General features: G+C 44.1%; 1 protein-coding gene across 41 annotated transcripts in view; it reads right to left on the reverse strand.

Annotated features, from left to right (window-relative positions):
- ANK2 (ankyrin 2) overlaps nucleotides 1-16,358 on the reverse strand; it is a 282,700-nt gene that overhangs the window by 67,904 nt on the left and 198,438 nt on the right. For 33 of the 41 annotated variants that reach the window (XM_039710549.1, XM_039710551.1, XM_039710579.1 and 30 more), the window contains 11 exons: nucleotides 13,582-13,680; nucleotides 13,310-13,408; nucleotides 10,724-10,822; nucleotides 10,314-10,511; nucleotides 8,480-8,578; nucleotides 7,881-7,979; nucleotides 6,380-6,577; nucleotides 5,248-5,346; nucleotides 5,038-5,136; nucleotides 2,343-2,441; nucleotides 88-186 (listed from right to left, as the gene is read on the reverse strand). In XM_039710549.1, the coding sequence (XP_039566483.1) occupies nucleotides 88-186; nucleotides 2,343-2,441; nucleotides 5,038-5,136; nucleotides 5,248-5,346; nucleotides 6,380-6,577; nucleotides 7,881-7,979; nucleotides 8,480-8,578; nucleotides 10,314-10,511; nucleotides 10,724-10,822; nucleotides 13,310-13,408; nucleotides 13,582-13,680 (1,287 nt within the window). The remainder of the gene's footprint in view (nucleotides 1-87; nucleotides 187-2,342; nucleotides 2,442-5,037; nucleotides 5,137-5,247; nucleotides 5,347-6,379; nucleotides 6,578-7,880; nucleotides 7,980-8,479; nucleotides 8,579-10,313; nucleotides 10,512-10,723; nucleotides 10,823-13,309; nucleotides 13,409-13,581; nucleotides 13,681-16,358) is intronic. The other 8 variants (XM_039710587.1, XM_039710585.1, XM_039710583.1 and 5 more) reach the window with 3 other exon arrangements.

Consider the following 16,358-nt stretch of genomic DNA (forward strand, 5'->3'; position numbering starts at 1 on the left):
AAGAGATGCACGGAGAGCCTGAGGGAAGAGCAGAAAGACAACAGTCTGAGTAAAGAAGAGCCACATCTGAATGCAAGTGCAACTCACAGTTGTGGTGGTGGTGATCTCCTCTGTTACAACCTTCAGCGTATCGACCACAGAGATGTATCCCAGGCGCCTGGCGATGGCTAAGGCTGTGTTACCATTCTGAAGGGAAGAGAGAGGGGGAGAGCGCTGAGAGAGAGGGAGGATTGTGATGTGAACCAATGAGATCACTCTCCACGCTGCATGAGCCAGCATTTCCATCCAAAACAAGGCACAGCCTAGGAAAATCACGGCTTTTTTACCGTTACATCTGACTCTGCCTTTGTAACTTCTTTAAGACTATAGCCCCAATTGCCATGGTAACACAACACACTTACATCTGCCAGCGATTCCAAATACTACAGCGCTGTATGCTTTAACCCTTCAGGGCTCACATTGCACTATGCAGCCTGCCTTGCCTGCATAAGTTTGGCACTTATTTTGCAAAAATACTCTTCTAGAAAGTAAAAAGTGTTTTAGCTTTTTACAGTTTCACTCCCAGTTGAAACTGTGACACCTTTACCAGGTGCAATTACTTATCTGGGGAATACAAAATTACAGCTGTGATGTCCACATATACTCCTATTCCTTCACACAACAAAAATGTACTTCCATTAACAGTTCACAAAAGCTAATGATTTAACAAGTACAAGCCACAAAAGGCTTGGGGGTGAAGAATATAGTTCCATTTAAATACATTTATTTGCAGTTTGAATATTCATAACATATAGAGACATGTCATTCATCAAAAGGACACTAAAATAATTTAACAAGAGTTTAGACCTATTTATCCCCATTTCATCTCTTGGAACAGTGGCAGTCCACAGTCTCCACGTCACTGAGCATGGGGAGGAGAGGAAGGGTTGTGTTCCATGGTTCTTTGTAAAGGGTTCTACACAGGATTGTTCCATGCTCTTTTGCACTGAACCAAGGGACAACATGCTGGTCTCCTGAGGAATCACAGACTGTCACTGTATCACTCTTTGCACAGAAATGATTTCTCTTGTGACCCCACTGCACCATGTGCAGGGTTTATCAGCCTGAGGGCTCTCTCTTCTTCAGCAACAACTTCAGTTATCTAAAATTTAAACTCTTCTGTATTAGTCTAGCTCAGCCACCCTGAAGAATCACCTAGTCTGCGGATTAGCACACAAAATGAACAGATTAGCACCTTCACAACACAAATAATTTGACTGTTACTTCACTTGCACATTAGCTGCTCATCCACCACTCCTATATATCTCCCTACCAGATGTCTCAGGTTGAAATCCTCTCTTATCTCAAGCCTGAGGTTGCGGTGTGTGGACAAGGACAGATACAATACCTGAGGGAGCAGCCAACTGTGCAGCAAAGATACATCCCTAAGGCTGCTTGGACTTGGGTTAGACCTGGGCCTGGGCATGACAGCCCCAGTGTGACGACCGAAATCAAGTCAAGGCACCCTCAGTTAAACACCCCAAAAAGTACCTACAGTCCCAGAAGCTGACTACACTAGTCTCTCACTTGATGATCCAGTGCACAAACTGGTATTTTGAATAACTTTCACACAAGATTATTCCACGTGATTGTTCCAGGTCCAGACATGGTGCCAGTGCTGATTTCAGCATACACACTTAAAGGTATATGGAAAACTGATCCACTCTGGGGAACAACAGGAGTTTTGGCCACTCTGGCAGTGTTCTAACGATTACCCAATTAGAGGTGACTAGTAACAACATCAACGTGAAATAGGACAGTCGCATTCCTGGCTGGCTGACTGCAGAGAATGAGCTGTGCCAGCAGCTATTGATGGTCTTTGAGGGTATTAACTTCACTGAGTTCACTGAGGTGAACTCACTAAGAACCTGCAAACAATTTAGAGCACGGAGGGACAGAAATGTGGGTCTAAATGTAAAAAAAGAACCCACCCAAAAAAACCACCACCAGGTTCTGAACTGCCCTTGATTTTTAAGGAAAACTTCTTCAGGAGATATTAATTTCCAGAGAGAAGTGTTGAGGTGGAGGAAACTGAATGAGCCTGGCACGGACAGCTATGGCCAGCCTGATCCTGCAGCTCAGGAATCTGCTTCTCTGCCTCACGTTTAGCTTAGTGCACAGTTAGGTCAGATGTGAACTACCTTAAGAGGATAAGGAAGAGCTGAGGAAATTACATTTCCACATATGACAACCAGCTGTATGAGGAATACTTTCACCAAAATAACAGCCTGCTCTCGAGCCCTAAGGAAGGAAAGAAAAGAACCGTCCAGGGAAACAAGTTCCCCGTGGCACATCAGACTCACCGTGGTGATGGCGTTGGGCTTGGCCCCGTGCTGCAGCAGAACGTTGATGATGTGAGTGTGGCCCTGCTGAGCAGCCTGGTGAAGAGGGGTGTACCCGTTCTGGTACCCACGGCCGTGACAGCAAAGCAAACAAAGAACAGCAACCGATCATTAGCTCAGGCATTTCACTTTGCTTCCTTCTGCTCCTTTTGAGATATTTCTAACATAAATTATGACACCACTTGACCCAAAAATAATAAACCTTCAGTAATAATAATTCTCCTTCCCCAAATTAATGGAAATATAAAGGAAGGTAATATACTTATTCAAAAATAGTTTCTCTCACAATAAAAGAAGTCTATGAAAAGACATTTCCCCCCCATTTTCTAAATCAGAGGAAGGAACAATGAGGAACAGCAAAGTTACAGGGGCATGTTGAGAGCACAGAATCATAGCTGAGGCAGAGAACATTCCTCTTCCTCTCACATCCTAGCTTTCAAAAGAAGGCCCAAGATTTGCCTTTAAAATATCTGAGTCTGTTAAAATCGCATCATTTTTAACAGCAGTGATTAAAGCCTTGCCTTTTAAAAGGCTAACAACATATACCTATTACAAAAGTCAATCAAGTTTAGCTTCACTTTGCCTCCAAAAGGCTGGACTAAGATGTGATTACACTTAGGAATTTGTACACAGTGTCTACCTTAATAAACAGGCTTAGCTCAAGATACTCATGCGCTCCAGTGGTTTGTTCTTGTGTCACACAATACAGAAACATAACCAAAGTGTGCTTAAGCTGGCTGATCTGAGATGGTATTGTCTAAGTCCAGTCAGGCAACTGATTTACAAAATTATTCGCAATTGGCTTTGAAACCAGGCAGAGAAGAAACTGTAAGAAAACCTTGGGTTGATCTCACTGTACACTTACATAAAGCCTGGGGCAGACTCTGAAAACGTGCTCTGAGAGTTATCTCTACTGCAAACAAACAGATGCCAGTAACGCTTTGCACTGCTAATTAGATGGTGATACTTCAGAACTGTCACAGTTCTTATACTGACAATATATACAATTCTCATGTGTGTGGACTGCTAAGAACTGCTGCTTACTGTAGGTTCTAGTGGAAAGTAGATTATCCACCTTTACTTGAACAGTGTAGTCCTTCAAAAATAGAAGCCATGTGTTCCTTGCACAAAGCATTGCGCAGGCTTTCTCTAGTGAAAGCCCAAGCTGCAACAGGGGTTATTCGTTCTTTAACATGCCTATCCTGAATCCAGGATTTATTCTTTAAACTGAGTCCACAACACCAGCTGACAGATCGCCAGTATTTTTAGTGGTCCCTAGGTGTGAGATTGTGGAGAAATGCTTCCTGATACAAACTTGCTGACTAAAATGAAAGCATTCTAATTAAGTAAAATACCTGGGTGAATGGAATCAGAATATGTCCCAGCGGCCCTTTAAACAAAAAGAGGCCTAATCCTAAAGATACAATTTTTTCTGTCCCTTGAGTTAGCCTCCAAATACCTCAGCTGAGTGTCTTGGCAGCTATAGTTTGGATCCTGCTAGTGTCTGTTTTATTAATTCTCATCAGCTGTTTTTCTAGCAGTGTTGCCTGTCCTTTTGGAATCCCCAAGTTTCACCCATTGATTTTGGGTGATCCCATGAGGAATGGGCCAGAATAATTTATTTATTTGGATTTTTCTTACCACACTGAGTTGTGACCACAGTGAAAAAATAATGCTACTTTGAGAAATGAATCATCCCATAGGTCCCAGCAGGGGACAGGGGAGCTGACCAGAGGAACAAGCAAACTTCAAGGCAGTGATTTTAATGGGATTTTAAAGACACTCTCAGTGGGCTGCTTCCTGTTGATCCCAAGACATCCAGCTTGAATCCAGTAGCCAGGAATTGCCTGAAGTCAGCTTTAACCAAGCTGGAGCCCTACAGTTCCCCAGTTCCTTTTTTTTCTGATAATGGTGATGTGATGATTTCTGGAGTGCAACACACTGTTGCTGCCATCAGAACCTCTCCTTGTATTCTCAGAAGACACACAGCTTTTGCTACAAAATGCATCCCATTCAGCTGGCATGCCCACCAGTTTATCCCTGAAGAAACTGTTGAAGTCAGTGGGCTTTGTTCAGAATTTCACTGTAGGCAGTCAGGCCCATTTCAGTGTATCTGGACAGATTTCAGCATAGCCAGATTCCCCTCAGAAAACCCCAAACTCTCCTTGAGCAAACCACATTCCCTTACCACAGCTGCTTCCTCTCCCAGAGTCATCCCACCCACACACTGAACAGCAGCAACTCTTCCCACTCTTCTCCCAGCATATTGGAGAGAACTTGGCATCACCCTGAAAGTGTCTGAATTGTTACTTGCTAGTTTGGCAGCACAGTTGTATTACAGTGGTGTAAACCATGTGGAAATGAGATCAGGAACAAACTTTCATTTGTTAGTTTGCAAGTAATAAGAAAAAGAAAAACCAGCAAAATTGATTGTCTGTGTTGTTTTTTTCGTATACACAGAGTTATCTGGCTTTTCTTTCCTGAACACCACACCATGAGATGGAGCAGACAGAGGGCATTCCATTACAGCTACCAGTTGACACCTCCCATGCCATGCTTAGAGCTCCCAAGGGAAAAAGCATGTATGTCAGGTAGGAGTGCTGTGTTACCATGTTCAGAATAAAGAGCAAAAGCAAAGCAATGGAAAATTCTTTACCTTTGTTTTAGCATTGACATTTGCTCCGTGCTTGAGGAGAAAATTCACCATTTTGATGTTTCCATAGTGACAGGCCACAATTAAAGGTGTATAACCAAGCTACAGGAGGAGAACAAACAAGTAAAACTGCAAGCTCAGTGGAACATTCCTCGGACAAGGGTAGCACCCTTTGGCACGCTGGAGACAGCAGCCACTCACAAGGTGATTTACCTTTGTCTGAGCATCCTGGTTCGCACCGTGTTTGGTGAGTATCTCGGCTACATTCACTTTGTCCTCTTGAGCTGCAAGGTGTAAGGATGTCAGTCCAGCCTGGAGATGGAATATAACAGGTAAGTAAACAAACAGATAAAAGCGAGAATAAAATCCGACTTTACATAAGCAAAAAATCTAGACTTCCCCACTTCCTCATCTTTAAAACATGATCAGACCCTAACTATAGCTTCTGAGTATGGGTGGTGTTTTAAAACAAAGTGCAGTCGATGTTGCTCCTGTTCCAGCTGACAAAGAGCTCCAAACCAATTACCTCACCATAACCATAGTGGAAAACTTTAAGGCATGAATGCTGAAGACTTGCTACAATAATGTAATTTGGGAAGCTGACAAGCCCATTAATAAAATGTGCTTCCCACTCCTCAGACAATAAGGGGAACCTTGACAACTGCAGGCACGAGCCAGATGAAGACATTAACTCCAGAAATAGATGCCATTCAGGGATGGAGGCAGGGAAAAGGATGGAGCCTTTAACAGGCAGCTCACTGTGATAACGTGCAGCACTCTGCCGTGAACAAGGCACTGAACAAATTTTATATAAGAAATGAAAATCTCCTTGTTTCTATTAGCAGAATATATTAACTCCACACAAGGAGATACTACAGCCTTCTATACTAACTTGTATGGACAGAAGCTGCAGGCTTTTCACCTGCATAAATAAGATTTGCATACATCTCTGGATAAACCCAGTGACCCCTGGAGATTTACAGTAATGGTTTGGGTCGTTTTTTGGTTCGGTTTTTTTTTTAATTTATTTTTTATGACCTTGTTTTCTGTAAAATGCTGATAGGCACAATAATTTAAAAAATTTGGAAAATCTTCCATAGAATTTTTCTTAGTCTACTCCAGTCATGCAGTTGTTTTCTTATTTGCCAGAGAATGTAAATTTCTTCACTTACCACTGAAGGATACAGACATGTGGAAAAGAGTCTTTGCTGGAGAGAGCACTGAATTATTTCAGACTGGAGCGCCCAGGTTTCTGGTACAGGTTGTTAAACCCAACCACTGACACCAACACTGCATCTTACTGGATACTCCCACCCACAATGCTTTGTTTCCTATCATGAGTTACCTTTGTTGCCACATGGATGTTGGATCCCTTCTCCAAAAGCAAAGTCACCATGTCGGTGTGACCTTCCTGGGAGGCCAAATGAAGTGGGGTGACCCCCTGCTTGGTCAGAATGTTGGTCTCAGCCCCGTAGTTCAACAGAGTGGTAGCTATCTGCATCTGGTTTTTCTTGGCAGCGATATGCAGAGGGGTGTATCCATTCTGACACCAGGCAGGGGAAAAAAGGAAAATAAAGTTACCACAACAGCCATATGAGCCTAAGAAGTCAGGCAGCATACAACAGTATTATTTGATGTTATGCCTGCTATTAGAGAAGGGAGTTCATTAAATTTGCAAGGCCAGACATGTCCCACATGGCCCTGCTGTGGTATTGCTTTGTCCATCTGTTATTTTCACCACCTAAACCAGAACAAAGCCAGCCCTCACCAGGGTGGGCAGGACTGTTCCACCAATACCTTCAAATTAGTCCAAGTTTGACACCTACATTTTGTACAACCTATGTTGCACATAATCCCTTTTGACTGGTGAGTGGCATTGCCCATGATGACTGATGGGTGCACACCCTTCACCACATCATGCTTTTTCAGAGCATGTGAGTAGAGATGTGTTTGCATATGGAATGTTGATACGTGTGTCAGTCACAGGCTGGAAACAGCAATGGGGTGGAATGTTTTTGTGACTGAAGTAATCATTTAAGCACAGAAGAATGGCATTTTCTGGCAAGAACACAACTTCCTAATTTCTGTATAACACATCCTGAGGGAAAAATCCCAGGTGCCAGCACACAGGTCCTGTGGGGGGTGCTTGGTTTTGTTGTGCTGTGGTTGTTTTGTTGTGGCTTTTTCAGTGGGAGTTTCCCAAACTATCCTGCTTTCCATGCACTGCCATGGAAACCACATTCCCAATACAATCCCTGAGCATTTCCTGAGAGCCTGTAGATCAGCAGCCTTGCACAGGGCAGGACACTCTCTGGTGTTGCACCCATCTGGTCCCCATTTTCCCCTTTTAGCAGCTTTTGCTTTACACAGCAATAGCACAGCACCACTCCTAACCCTGGAATGATTTGTGTGTGTGGTCAGAATACATATTTCTAAAGTTATTGCTAATATTATGCAATAGTGAGCTGACTTCCAACTGCAACCAAAGCTCTGATAGAGCTGGGTCCCCTCACGGCCGCACAGTGTCCCCTCAGAGCTCCCCTCAGCTGCACCGTAGTACCACAACACCACTCCTAATAAAATGTCTAATATCATTGCTAACATTGCACAATAGTGAAGTGACTTCCAGCTGCGACTAAAACTCTGGTGGGACTGAGACCCCTCAGGGTCAGGGTTCCCCTCAGTGCTGCCCTCACCGACGCAGTGATACCACGACACCAGCGCTACACCCGAGATTAATTCCCCTTGCGCTCATTCTGGCTGCCTGGCCAGAACAGGCATTTGTGCGCAGCAATGAACGGCCTGCGGGCCGTGCCGGGGCCGTGCCGGGGCCGTGCCGGGCTCACCTTGGCGGTCGCGTGGGGCGAGGCGCCCTTCTCCAGCAGCAGCAGCGCCACCTTCTGGTTGTCGTAGTGCGCCGCCACGTGCAGCGGCGTGAGGCCGTTCTGAAAGGGCGGCGGCGGCGTTAGCGCGTTACGGGACACCGGGAAATGGGGCGGGATGGGATGGGATGGGATGGGAGCGTCCGGGGCTGCGAGGGACAGAGGGGACCGGCGGGAGGCAGTGGGGATGGACAGCAGGGCCACGGCAGGCTGTTAGTGGGGAGAAGCAGCGAACCAGGCGAACCACGGTGGCAGCTGCTGGCTCTCATCGCGCCGCACCGGGGGATGGTGTGGCTTTGCCCCTAGGTTTATCCATGGGGAATTTAGGCAGCTTGATGGAACCGGTGCTTCCTGAGCCAAAGACCCACACCTGCCCTCAGAGCAGCCATGCACCCTCCTGCCACGGACCCAAACTCGGCAGCAGTCAGCCACCACCCAGGGGAGACACGACCCCAGCAAAGGCACAGCCACCATGCAAAAGAAGCTGCAGCCTTCTTAGGGTGCATATTTCACACAGTTCTTCCTTAAGGAAAGTCTTCAGACTTTTTCTTCCCCAGCAGTACCTTGCCAGCAGAATCAGGACAGGCACGGCGCTGCAGCAGGAGCTTTGCCACTTCCAGGCTCCCATATTTGGCTGCCACATGCAACGGTGTGAATCCCTTCTGAAAAATTCCAGGAGATAAAACACAGCTGTTTGTGTTAAAGGTCACTATGACACCTCTTGTTTAAGAGCTATGTGTTAACTCTTCAACCTCAAAATCCATAACTGAACCGAGAAAGAGCAGACTCTCTTGAAAGCACTTTGAGAAGCACAAAATACAAGAAAATACTTCCCCTTTTATTATTCTTCCCTACTTATGTGCTCTCAGGCTGGCAGACATTTTATCAGATACAGACTGTACTAGCAACACACACTGCGTGGGGGCAATGAAGGCACTTCTTCAAATTTACACCCCAAACCAGCTGCACCTTTTTTGTTCCATGATGACAGCTTTACAAGTATTTCCTGCATCAACTGTTGCCACTAACACAGAAACACCAATTAAATTCATTGAATAAAACCTCCAAACTCCAACTCCCTTCCTCCAGAAGGGTTTGGTCAAAAATTACTTGTACTTGCATTTGTGTATTCATGCAGTCACAAAGTTCTACTGAAGCTAAATGGAGCCCTTCTCTTTGCCTGTTTTAATTAAGAAATTGGTAAGGAAAGCTCATGGATGCATGACAGTAGGTGGCAGCCTGCACTGCTGCCTGACAGTAATTTTAGGAAGCTGCAATGACCTATTTGCTTGGCACATAAGTCATGTTTAATGTTTATTATCATTATCATTTAGTTCCATTAATCTCACCTCAGAAAGAGTTTATATTGGGTAATCTCAAACATTGTCAGTTCACAAATCACAGATCTATAAAGACATTATCTAGTGGGCTCCATCTTCTCCTATTCATAATTAGAGAATGTTCCTGCAATACTAATTGCCATCAAGCAATATGGGAAATTAGGAAAGTATTTAGTGTATTTTTAGCCATTCTAATGTGATTTAACAGCTGGATAAAAGGAGAACAGCAAGCCCTCCCAGTAATCCATGGATCATAATTTGAAAATTGCTGGTTTAGTCTTTTAAACCCCAGAAGACACGCCTTTGTTCATAAACACGTTTTAAACTCCAGCTGTAAAACCAAGGGTACTTTTATAAATAGTGAAAATTATGTGATTCTCACTTATCAAATGTTTTAAATTTAGAAAAAAAAAAATCAGTATATCATTCTCATCACAGCTATCTACTTTCTTACATATTAATCTCTCTGTTAGTAATCTATTGGTATCATTTTTGGCAAAAAGCCCACTAGTGATTCTGGAGAGCATTTCTTTTATAATCCCAGACAAAATGGCCTGTTGTGTCACATGACATCTCATTTTAGAGCCACTGAAAATAGATCCAGCACTCGATGAGACTGGGCAGATGCTGACTTCTGTGTTTTAGGAACATTCCTTTCAGCTAGCACAGGGCAGAACTATTTTGCTATTTAAGTAAATAACGTATTGAAGAATAAAAGGAGACCTGTTCATAAAAAATGTATCATTGCCATCCCCTTTTCCTTTTTTGGAAATACTGCACAAAAAACCTGTGCCTATAAGGGAAAGGGAGAAACAAGGACGTTTTAAACCTGTTGGGACTGTGTGTTCATCAAGATCTGCATTTGGCTTCGGTGGCAACCAAACCCATTTTCAGATGAGAATAAAGCTGAAATTTGATTAACTTGTGCTATGTCACTCCAGTCTACTGGATTGCTGCCGATTAAACAAGAACACAGCAAGAGGCCCAAACAGCTTCAATCCCTCAGTGCGGAAGCGCATTCTCACGGGACAGCCGTGCCCTGGGCGTGAGGCCGTACCTTGGTGGCCATGGAGTGCGAGGCGCCCGCCTCGAGCAGCACGGAGGCGACGTCGAGCTGGCCCTCGCGGGCAGAGATGTGCAGCGGCGTGTAGCCGTTGGTGGTGGCGGCGTCGGGGTGCGCCATGTGCTGCAGCAGCAGCTGCACGATCTCCGTCTTGCCCAGGCGAGAGGCGATGTGCAGCGGGGTCTGTTCTTCCTACAACTCAAATCGAGTGCGGCATTAGTGCCACGGAGCCACCCTGAGCCCGCATCCTCCTTGCTCCCCACAGACCTGCCTATACGTTTGTCTTGCAGAGTCATAGGAAGTGGTAACAGAAAACACCGAGTGGTGGAGGAGAGAAGGATGGTGAATGATTCCTTCAGCCATGGTTTTAAGAGAAAAAAAGCCAGTGTAAGCAGAACACCTACCCTGGCTCGGGCATCCACCAGGGCCCCGTTCCTCAGGAGGCAGCGAACCACTTCCACCTGCCCAGCACGTGCTGCCATGTGCAATGCAGTTTCTCCACGCTGCAGGAAAGCAAAAGCATTTCAGTGTCCTAAACCTCCATGAAGAAAGATCTCTGCCAGTGTCAGTCCCACCCATAACAACTGGTGCTGAGACTCATCCTTCTGCCTGCTGAGAGTCTGGCTTCAGCCCCAGGCTGAGGTGTGAGTATCCAGTGTCAGTCCCACCCATAACAACTGGTGCTGAGACTCATCCTTCTGCCTGCTGAGTCTGGCTTCAGCCCCAGGGTGAGGTGTGGCTGTACCTGGAATGCCTTGGTTTGCCAGCTGGCCAACCCCAGACAAACACAGAGAGAGACAAACCACTGAGAGACAGAATGAAAATCCCAGCTTAGGAAAAATTCTGTCAGACAGACTTGCCCTGGTCACAAATGTCCCTCAGCTTTCTACGTAACAGGGCATCAGCTCGTGTGCTGCACAGGAGATGAGAGTACACTGAGCTGTCTCTCTCTAGGGATTGCACAGCACAGGAGCCTCAAGATGGAAGAGGATAATTTTCCAGATGGTCCCTTCCTGCACACTGTGTGGAGCTGGCAGCATTAAGAGGCCTTGCAATGCTGAGCACACAGAATGTGTAAAATCTGTACTCAGCAGTGTGGCTCTGTCTCCATGCTATGGAATCAATCCTGTTTCAAGGCTTTTGTAGCTCACAGAATTTGAAGGATATGAAATATTGGAAAACATTTTCAGATCAGGAATATTCAAAGCATTTACTTTTTGCATAGGTTTTCAAAAAAAAAAACTGAAATGAGGATTCCCCGAGGACAGCATTCCTAGTTTAATTGGGCTCTGTTCTTTGAGTGCAGTGTTCCAAAATGGACTGAAACAGTCCCTGGGCAGCTCACCAGCATCTGGTACATCAGGTCCTGCGACAGCTCTGCAACCAGGAGCTCTATTCATCTGTTTTATCATGAGAACACAGCAGGACCCATCATTTCTTTATGTTAATTGTTCATACTTCTTCCACCAGAGCTGGAGAATATTCTGTTGTAAGGCCTTTCTCCCCTAGACTACCACTTGAACTGCCAAAGTGAACACCCTAGTCAAGACCTTTTCCATCAGAATAGGGAATCATGTCTTCTTGTTCTTGTCTAGATGTAGGGAAAGAAGTAGCATTACCTTGCCTGCTAATAGGGATTTTTAATTACAGCAAACCCTCTTCACCAGGAGTTGACTTATCTTGTCATTCCTAAATTAACTTTGTATTACCAGCTGTGATTAGTAGGTATGCCAACAACAAAATCCCACAGCCCTCACTACAAATCTTAATAATTCCATCTATATATAAAGTTTATTACCTGAAGAATAAGCTGTTTAATATGTGAAAGCCACTCTAAAGATCAAATTTCTGCAATGACCCTTTTGTTCTTGAATTAGCAAAGCAATTTAGGTTTTGGAAACAGTAATTCAACAGGGAAACTCAGCTTACCAAGTGAAAGCCAAGACACCTGTGTAGCAGAAATTGTCAAGTGTTAAACTTCGCACACAAATGCCTGGTAGCACAATATTTTTAACTGCTTCCACAAGGATTTTGTGTCAGTTTTTTTATTATCAATAAAGTTCTTACATAAAGATTGCTTCCATAACAAAGTATGGGAAGTCTACTTTAATGACTCACATTAACAATTCTGCATGCTAACAATTTCATTGGGTTCCATGTAAGATTTTTCTAGCAAAGAAAAACTAATGAGTACTAGGATTACTAAATTTTTGTTGTTTTTGTTCTGGGAAGCTGGGAACACTTACCTATTACCTTATGTACTGAAAAAAGCTGCTTCCCAAGTACAGGTGGTCTCAAGTTGAATATTTGTTTATGCTGACAAATTCAAACAGTAAAAATCTTACGAAATACATCTCAGAAAACTATAATGTTGTTCTTGTTGGGGTTGTTGGGGTGGTTTTTTTTTGTTGTTTGTTTTTTTGGTTACTAGGCTGTTGGTATACAAACACTGATTTCTGTGGTAAGTCAGGTTCTGCATTTTGTGTTACTTCCCAAAGGTCACATTTTCCAGTCACATTTTCCAGATTTAATCACCAGTTCCTGGAACTTCCTGTCTAAGAGGAACATCTTGAGTTTCCCAGTTTTGCCTTTTGTTTAATTGTTGGGGTTTTAAGCATCTTATACTCTTTCACTGACAGGAATGACATAATTTCATGGCAGCCAGCAAAGTCATGCAGGCAGAAATTCGATCCATTTGGACTTGAATTTCATCCTTCAGAACAGAAATACAGACTTTGTGGGATTTGGCTTACAATCCATTTTGGATGGTTTTGGTGAGCTTTGTCTGTTTCTAGGGAAAACTTTACCTACTCAGGCATTGTTGCAGAGCACACAAACCAGAGATGGCTTGTGACACATGCAGCCGTCACTTTCCCCTCTTCACTAAAAGTGCTACAATAACTTAAAATGTGACCTTGGGCTGAGCTACATGGTACCCAGAGACTTTCTGAGGGTCCTGAGCAGAAGGTTCTAGTGAAAGCCATACTCACAATGTTAGTGACATCGGGAGAGGCTCCGTTCTGCAGCAGAAGGAGGACTATGTTCAAGTGGCCCATAAATGCAGCCACGTGTATTGGTGTGAGGCCCGACTGCGAAACAAAGCAAGAGCAGTTTTACTCCTCTGCACGGCTGGAGGCATGGGCTTCTTCGTTCAAATACAACATATGGGAAAGTGAGGCACGACAGGAGAGACAGAAAGAAGGAAGTGAAAAAGGAGAGATAAAGAAGGAATGTTTCTGCAGGACATTAAACATTTTGCTACCTCTGTTATAGCCTGGATTGAAGCCCCATATTTCACCAGGAGTTCCATGACTTTGATGCGATTTTTCTTGCAGGCAATGTGCAGTGGAGTAAAACCATTCTGTGCAAAAGACAGTGATGTTAGTCAGGAACATGCAGCTACACTCCCCACACAGCTCCATGCTGGCACACTGGGAGCACAAGGGTTAGGCTAACACAAGCCATTATTCTTTAAGCACAACAGGTCACGAACTACAGACTTCTCCTGCTATCTGAGGCACAACAAAGCAGTGCTGCTGCTTTCTTCCCAGGCAGGGGAGAGAAAGGAAACCTCCACCTCCACAGTTCACATACAGAGACACCCATCCTGACTGCTGACAGTGTGTGTGCCTGTGCTTCCTGGGGCTGCACACGTGTCTGTGAGGAGCACTCCCAGTGCTTCCCAAGACTGCCTAACACAGGGAAAGCAAAGAAATTACAGTGAACACTTCAGGATCAGTGCCTTTACAAAGCATTTCCTGTGCCTCTCTAGGAGCATCATGGAAGGCTTGGTTTGGAAAAGCCCATCTTGTTCCGCCTCCTACCATGTGCAGGGACACCTTCCACTATCCCAGGCTGCTTCAAGACCCATTCTTCCTGTCCTTGGAGATTTCCACAACTGGGGCAGCCACAGCTTCTCTGAGCAAGCTGTGCCAGGGCCTCTCCATCCTCAGAGGGAAGAATTTCTCCCTAATATCTAACTCAAATCTGCTCTTTCAGTTTGAAGCCACTTAAACTGAGACAGAGAGAGGAACAGAGTGCTTATTGCAGATTCCACCTTAATCTGTCATTTTACTTGAAATCTAAGGATCAATGTGCATATATTTTTATATTTATACACTAACCTAAGGTATAATATCTGTGTGTGTGTACATTCTGATGTACCTTAAACAAAGAACCAGCCCTTCAGCTGTGGTATCATGATAGCCTGATGACAGTTAATGCAGGTTAAGTGTGTGTCTGAAGATGAACAAACACATTATTCACCACACGTGAACATTTTAGTGGAAAGCACAGTGGTTTTTTAGACGATGTCAAAAAATTGGTACATTTTCTAATGAAGAGCATCAGTATTGCCAAACAATCAACCAGCACCTAGCAGTGAAATCTTAGTTTATGGGAAGAGATAATCATGTGACAATTATTCTACAGGCTGCTTCTGTTAAATGAAATGTTAATTACTAGTTCATTTGAAGGTGCTTTAAAGCATATACACATTAAAAAAGCTGAGAACTCACATAGTGCTTGTATCCCCAAAGCATTTTACAAACATTAACAATTATTTTTTTTAAGTAGTTGAAAATGAATTCTTTGTGATATTTATTCCATCACTGAACTCTGCTGAATATTTTTACTGTTTCTCTGATTTCTAAAGAAATAATCAAAACCATTTGATATTTTACCTCCCACACAACATCTCTCAATATATTTCATAGGGAGTTTTACTGTTTCAGAAGCTTCCATGTTTTTCACTGAATTTCACCACCTCAGTTGATTTAATTTTGCTACTTCTATTTAAGTGAGGAACAGTTTGACGGGGGAGAGGACACAGGAAAAAAAAATTATCACTAACAGAAATTATGAGCTTCATTTAATATATTAAACACTATCAACAAGCCAAAGGCAACAAGTCCCTGATGGGAGAGAGAGAAAATGAGGGGGGTAGCAGGGAAAGAAAACGATTTTGGTGGGAAGAGAGCAGAGAGGCAGCAGCCTGAGGGTGTTCTTTTGTTTCAGATGTTTCACAGGGAGGCAAGGACAGAGGACAACAGAAGATATATTTCTTGTCATGGAAGGAAAGAAAGAAGATGTAGGGGGTACTTGTGAGTAGCTAAGGAAAGTGCAGCTAATCAGAACACTGGCAAGAAAAACAAGCAAGGATAAAAACAGTGTCAAAAAAGATCACTCAAGTGAGCACTGCACTGAGAAAAACAAAGCAAGAAAAGCATAAGAGGAGGAAGCAAAAGGGGCTATGGGATTTGTGAGTATAGAAAGGCCAAGAAAAATGAGGGGGCAGAAGAAAATGGTGTCAGTTCCAAGGAGGTACAGGACAGGAAGAGCCTACACAAAAGAACAGTGGGTCCTAGTGTGGGCAGGAAGCTGGGGAAGGCATCTGAGTGCCCTGCAGTGGAGGTTGTGTAGAGGGCCCCAAGGCAGCTGGCCATGGTAGAACTCTGGCCACGCAGGAGCATCTCAGGGGTTGACAGACTCCTTCTCTTCCTGACAGAGTGCAATATGTTGGTACATGTACTCCCAGCCAGCTAACAGATCCTGGTAGAGAAGACTGTAATCTTGTCTGGCTTTCGATACATCTAGAACTCTCAAAATGTTTCCAGAGTCAAATGTGATGTTTTTCTCCTTGTTAGGCGCAGTGGTTTGTTCAGTGAGTAAAAGGAATCATACCTGGTGTCCTGTAAGCATAAGAACTGTTTTTTGGAAAGAAAAATGGCACCTAATAGAGGAAAATGTCATCGTTTGATAAATGCAGAAATATTAGCTTTTTAACATCTTTTGCCTATGCCAATTAACTTACTAATGCAGGCGAAAGCCCAGAAATTGTGTATTGCATCATTCAGTATGGAAACCTGAACCATGAATTCTGTAAAGCACCAATGCATACAGCAACATCAGCCAGCACCAGCTCTGACTTTAGGGACTCTGCAGAGCTTCCACACCTGACACTAGAGTCACTTGCCACGGGGCGTGTTTCATGGCCAGACCTAAGGATACAAGGCACAGCACTGGTAAGCAGCAGGTGTG

The sequence above is a fragment of the Passer montanus genome, unplaced genomic scaffold (genome assembly GCF_014805655.1).
Source record: "Passer montanus isolate IOZ18808 unplaced genomic scaffold, ASM1480565v1 scaffold23, whole genome shotgun sequence".
NCBI lineage: Eukaryota > Metazoa > Chordata > Aves > Passeriformes > Passeridae > Passer > Passer montanus.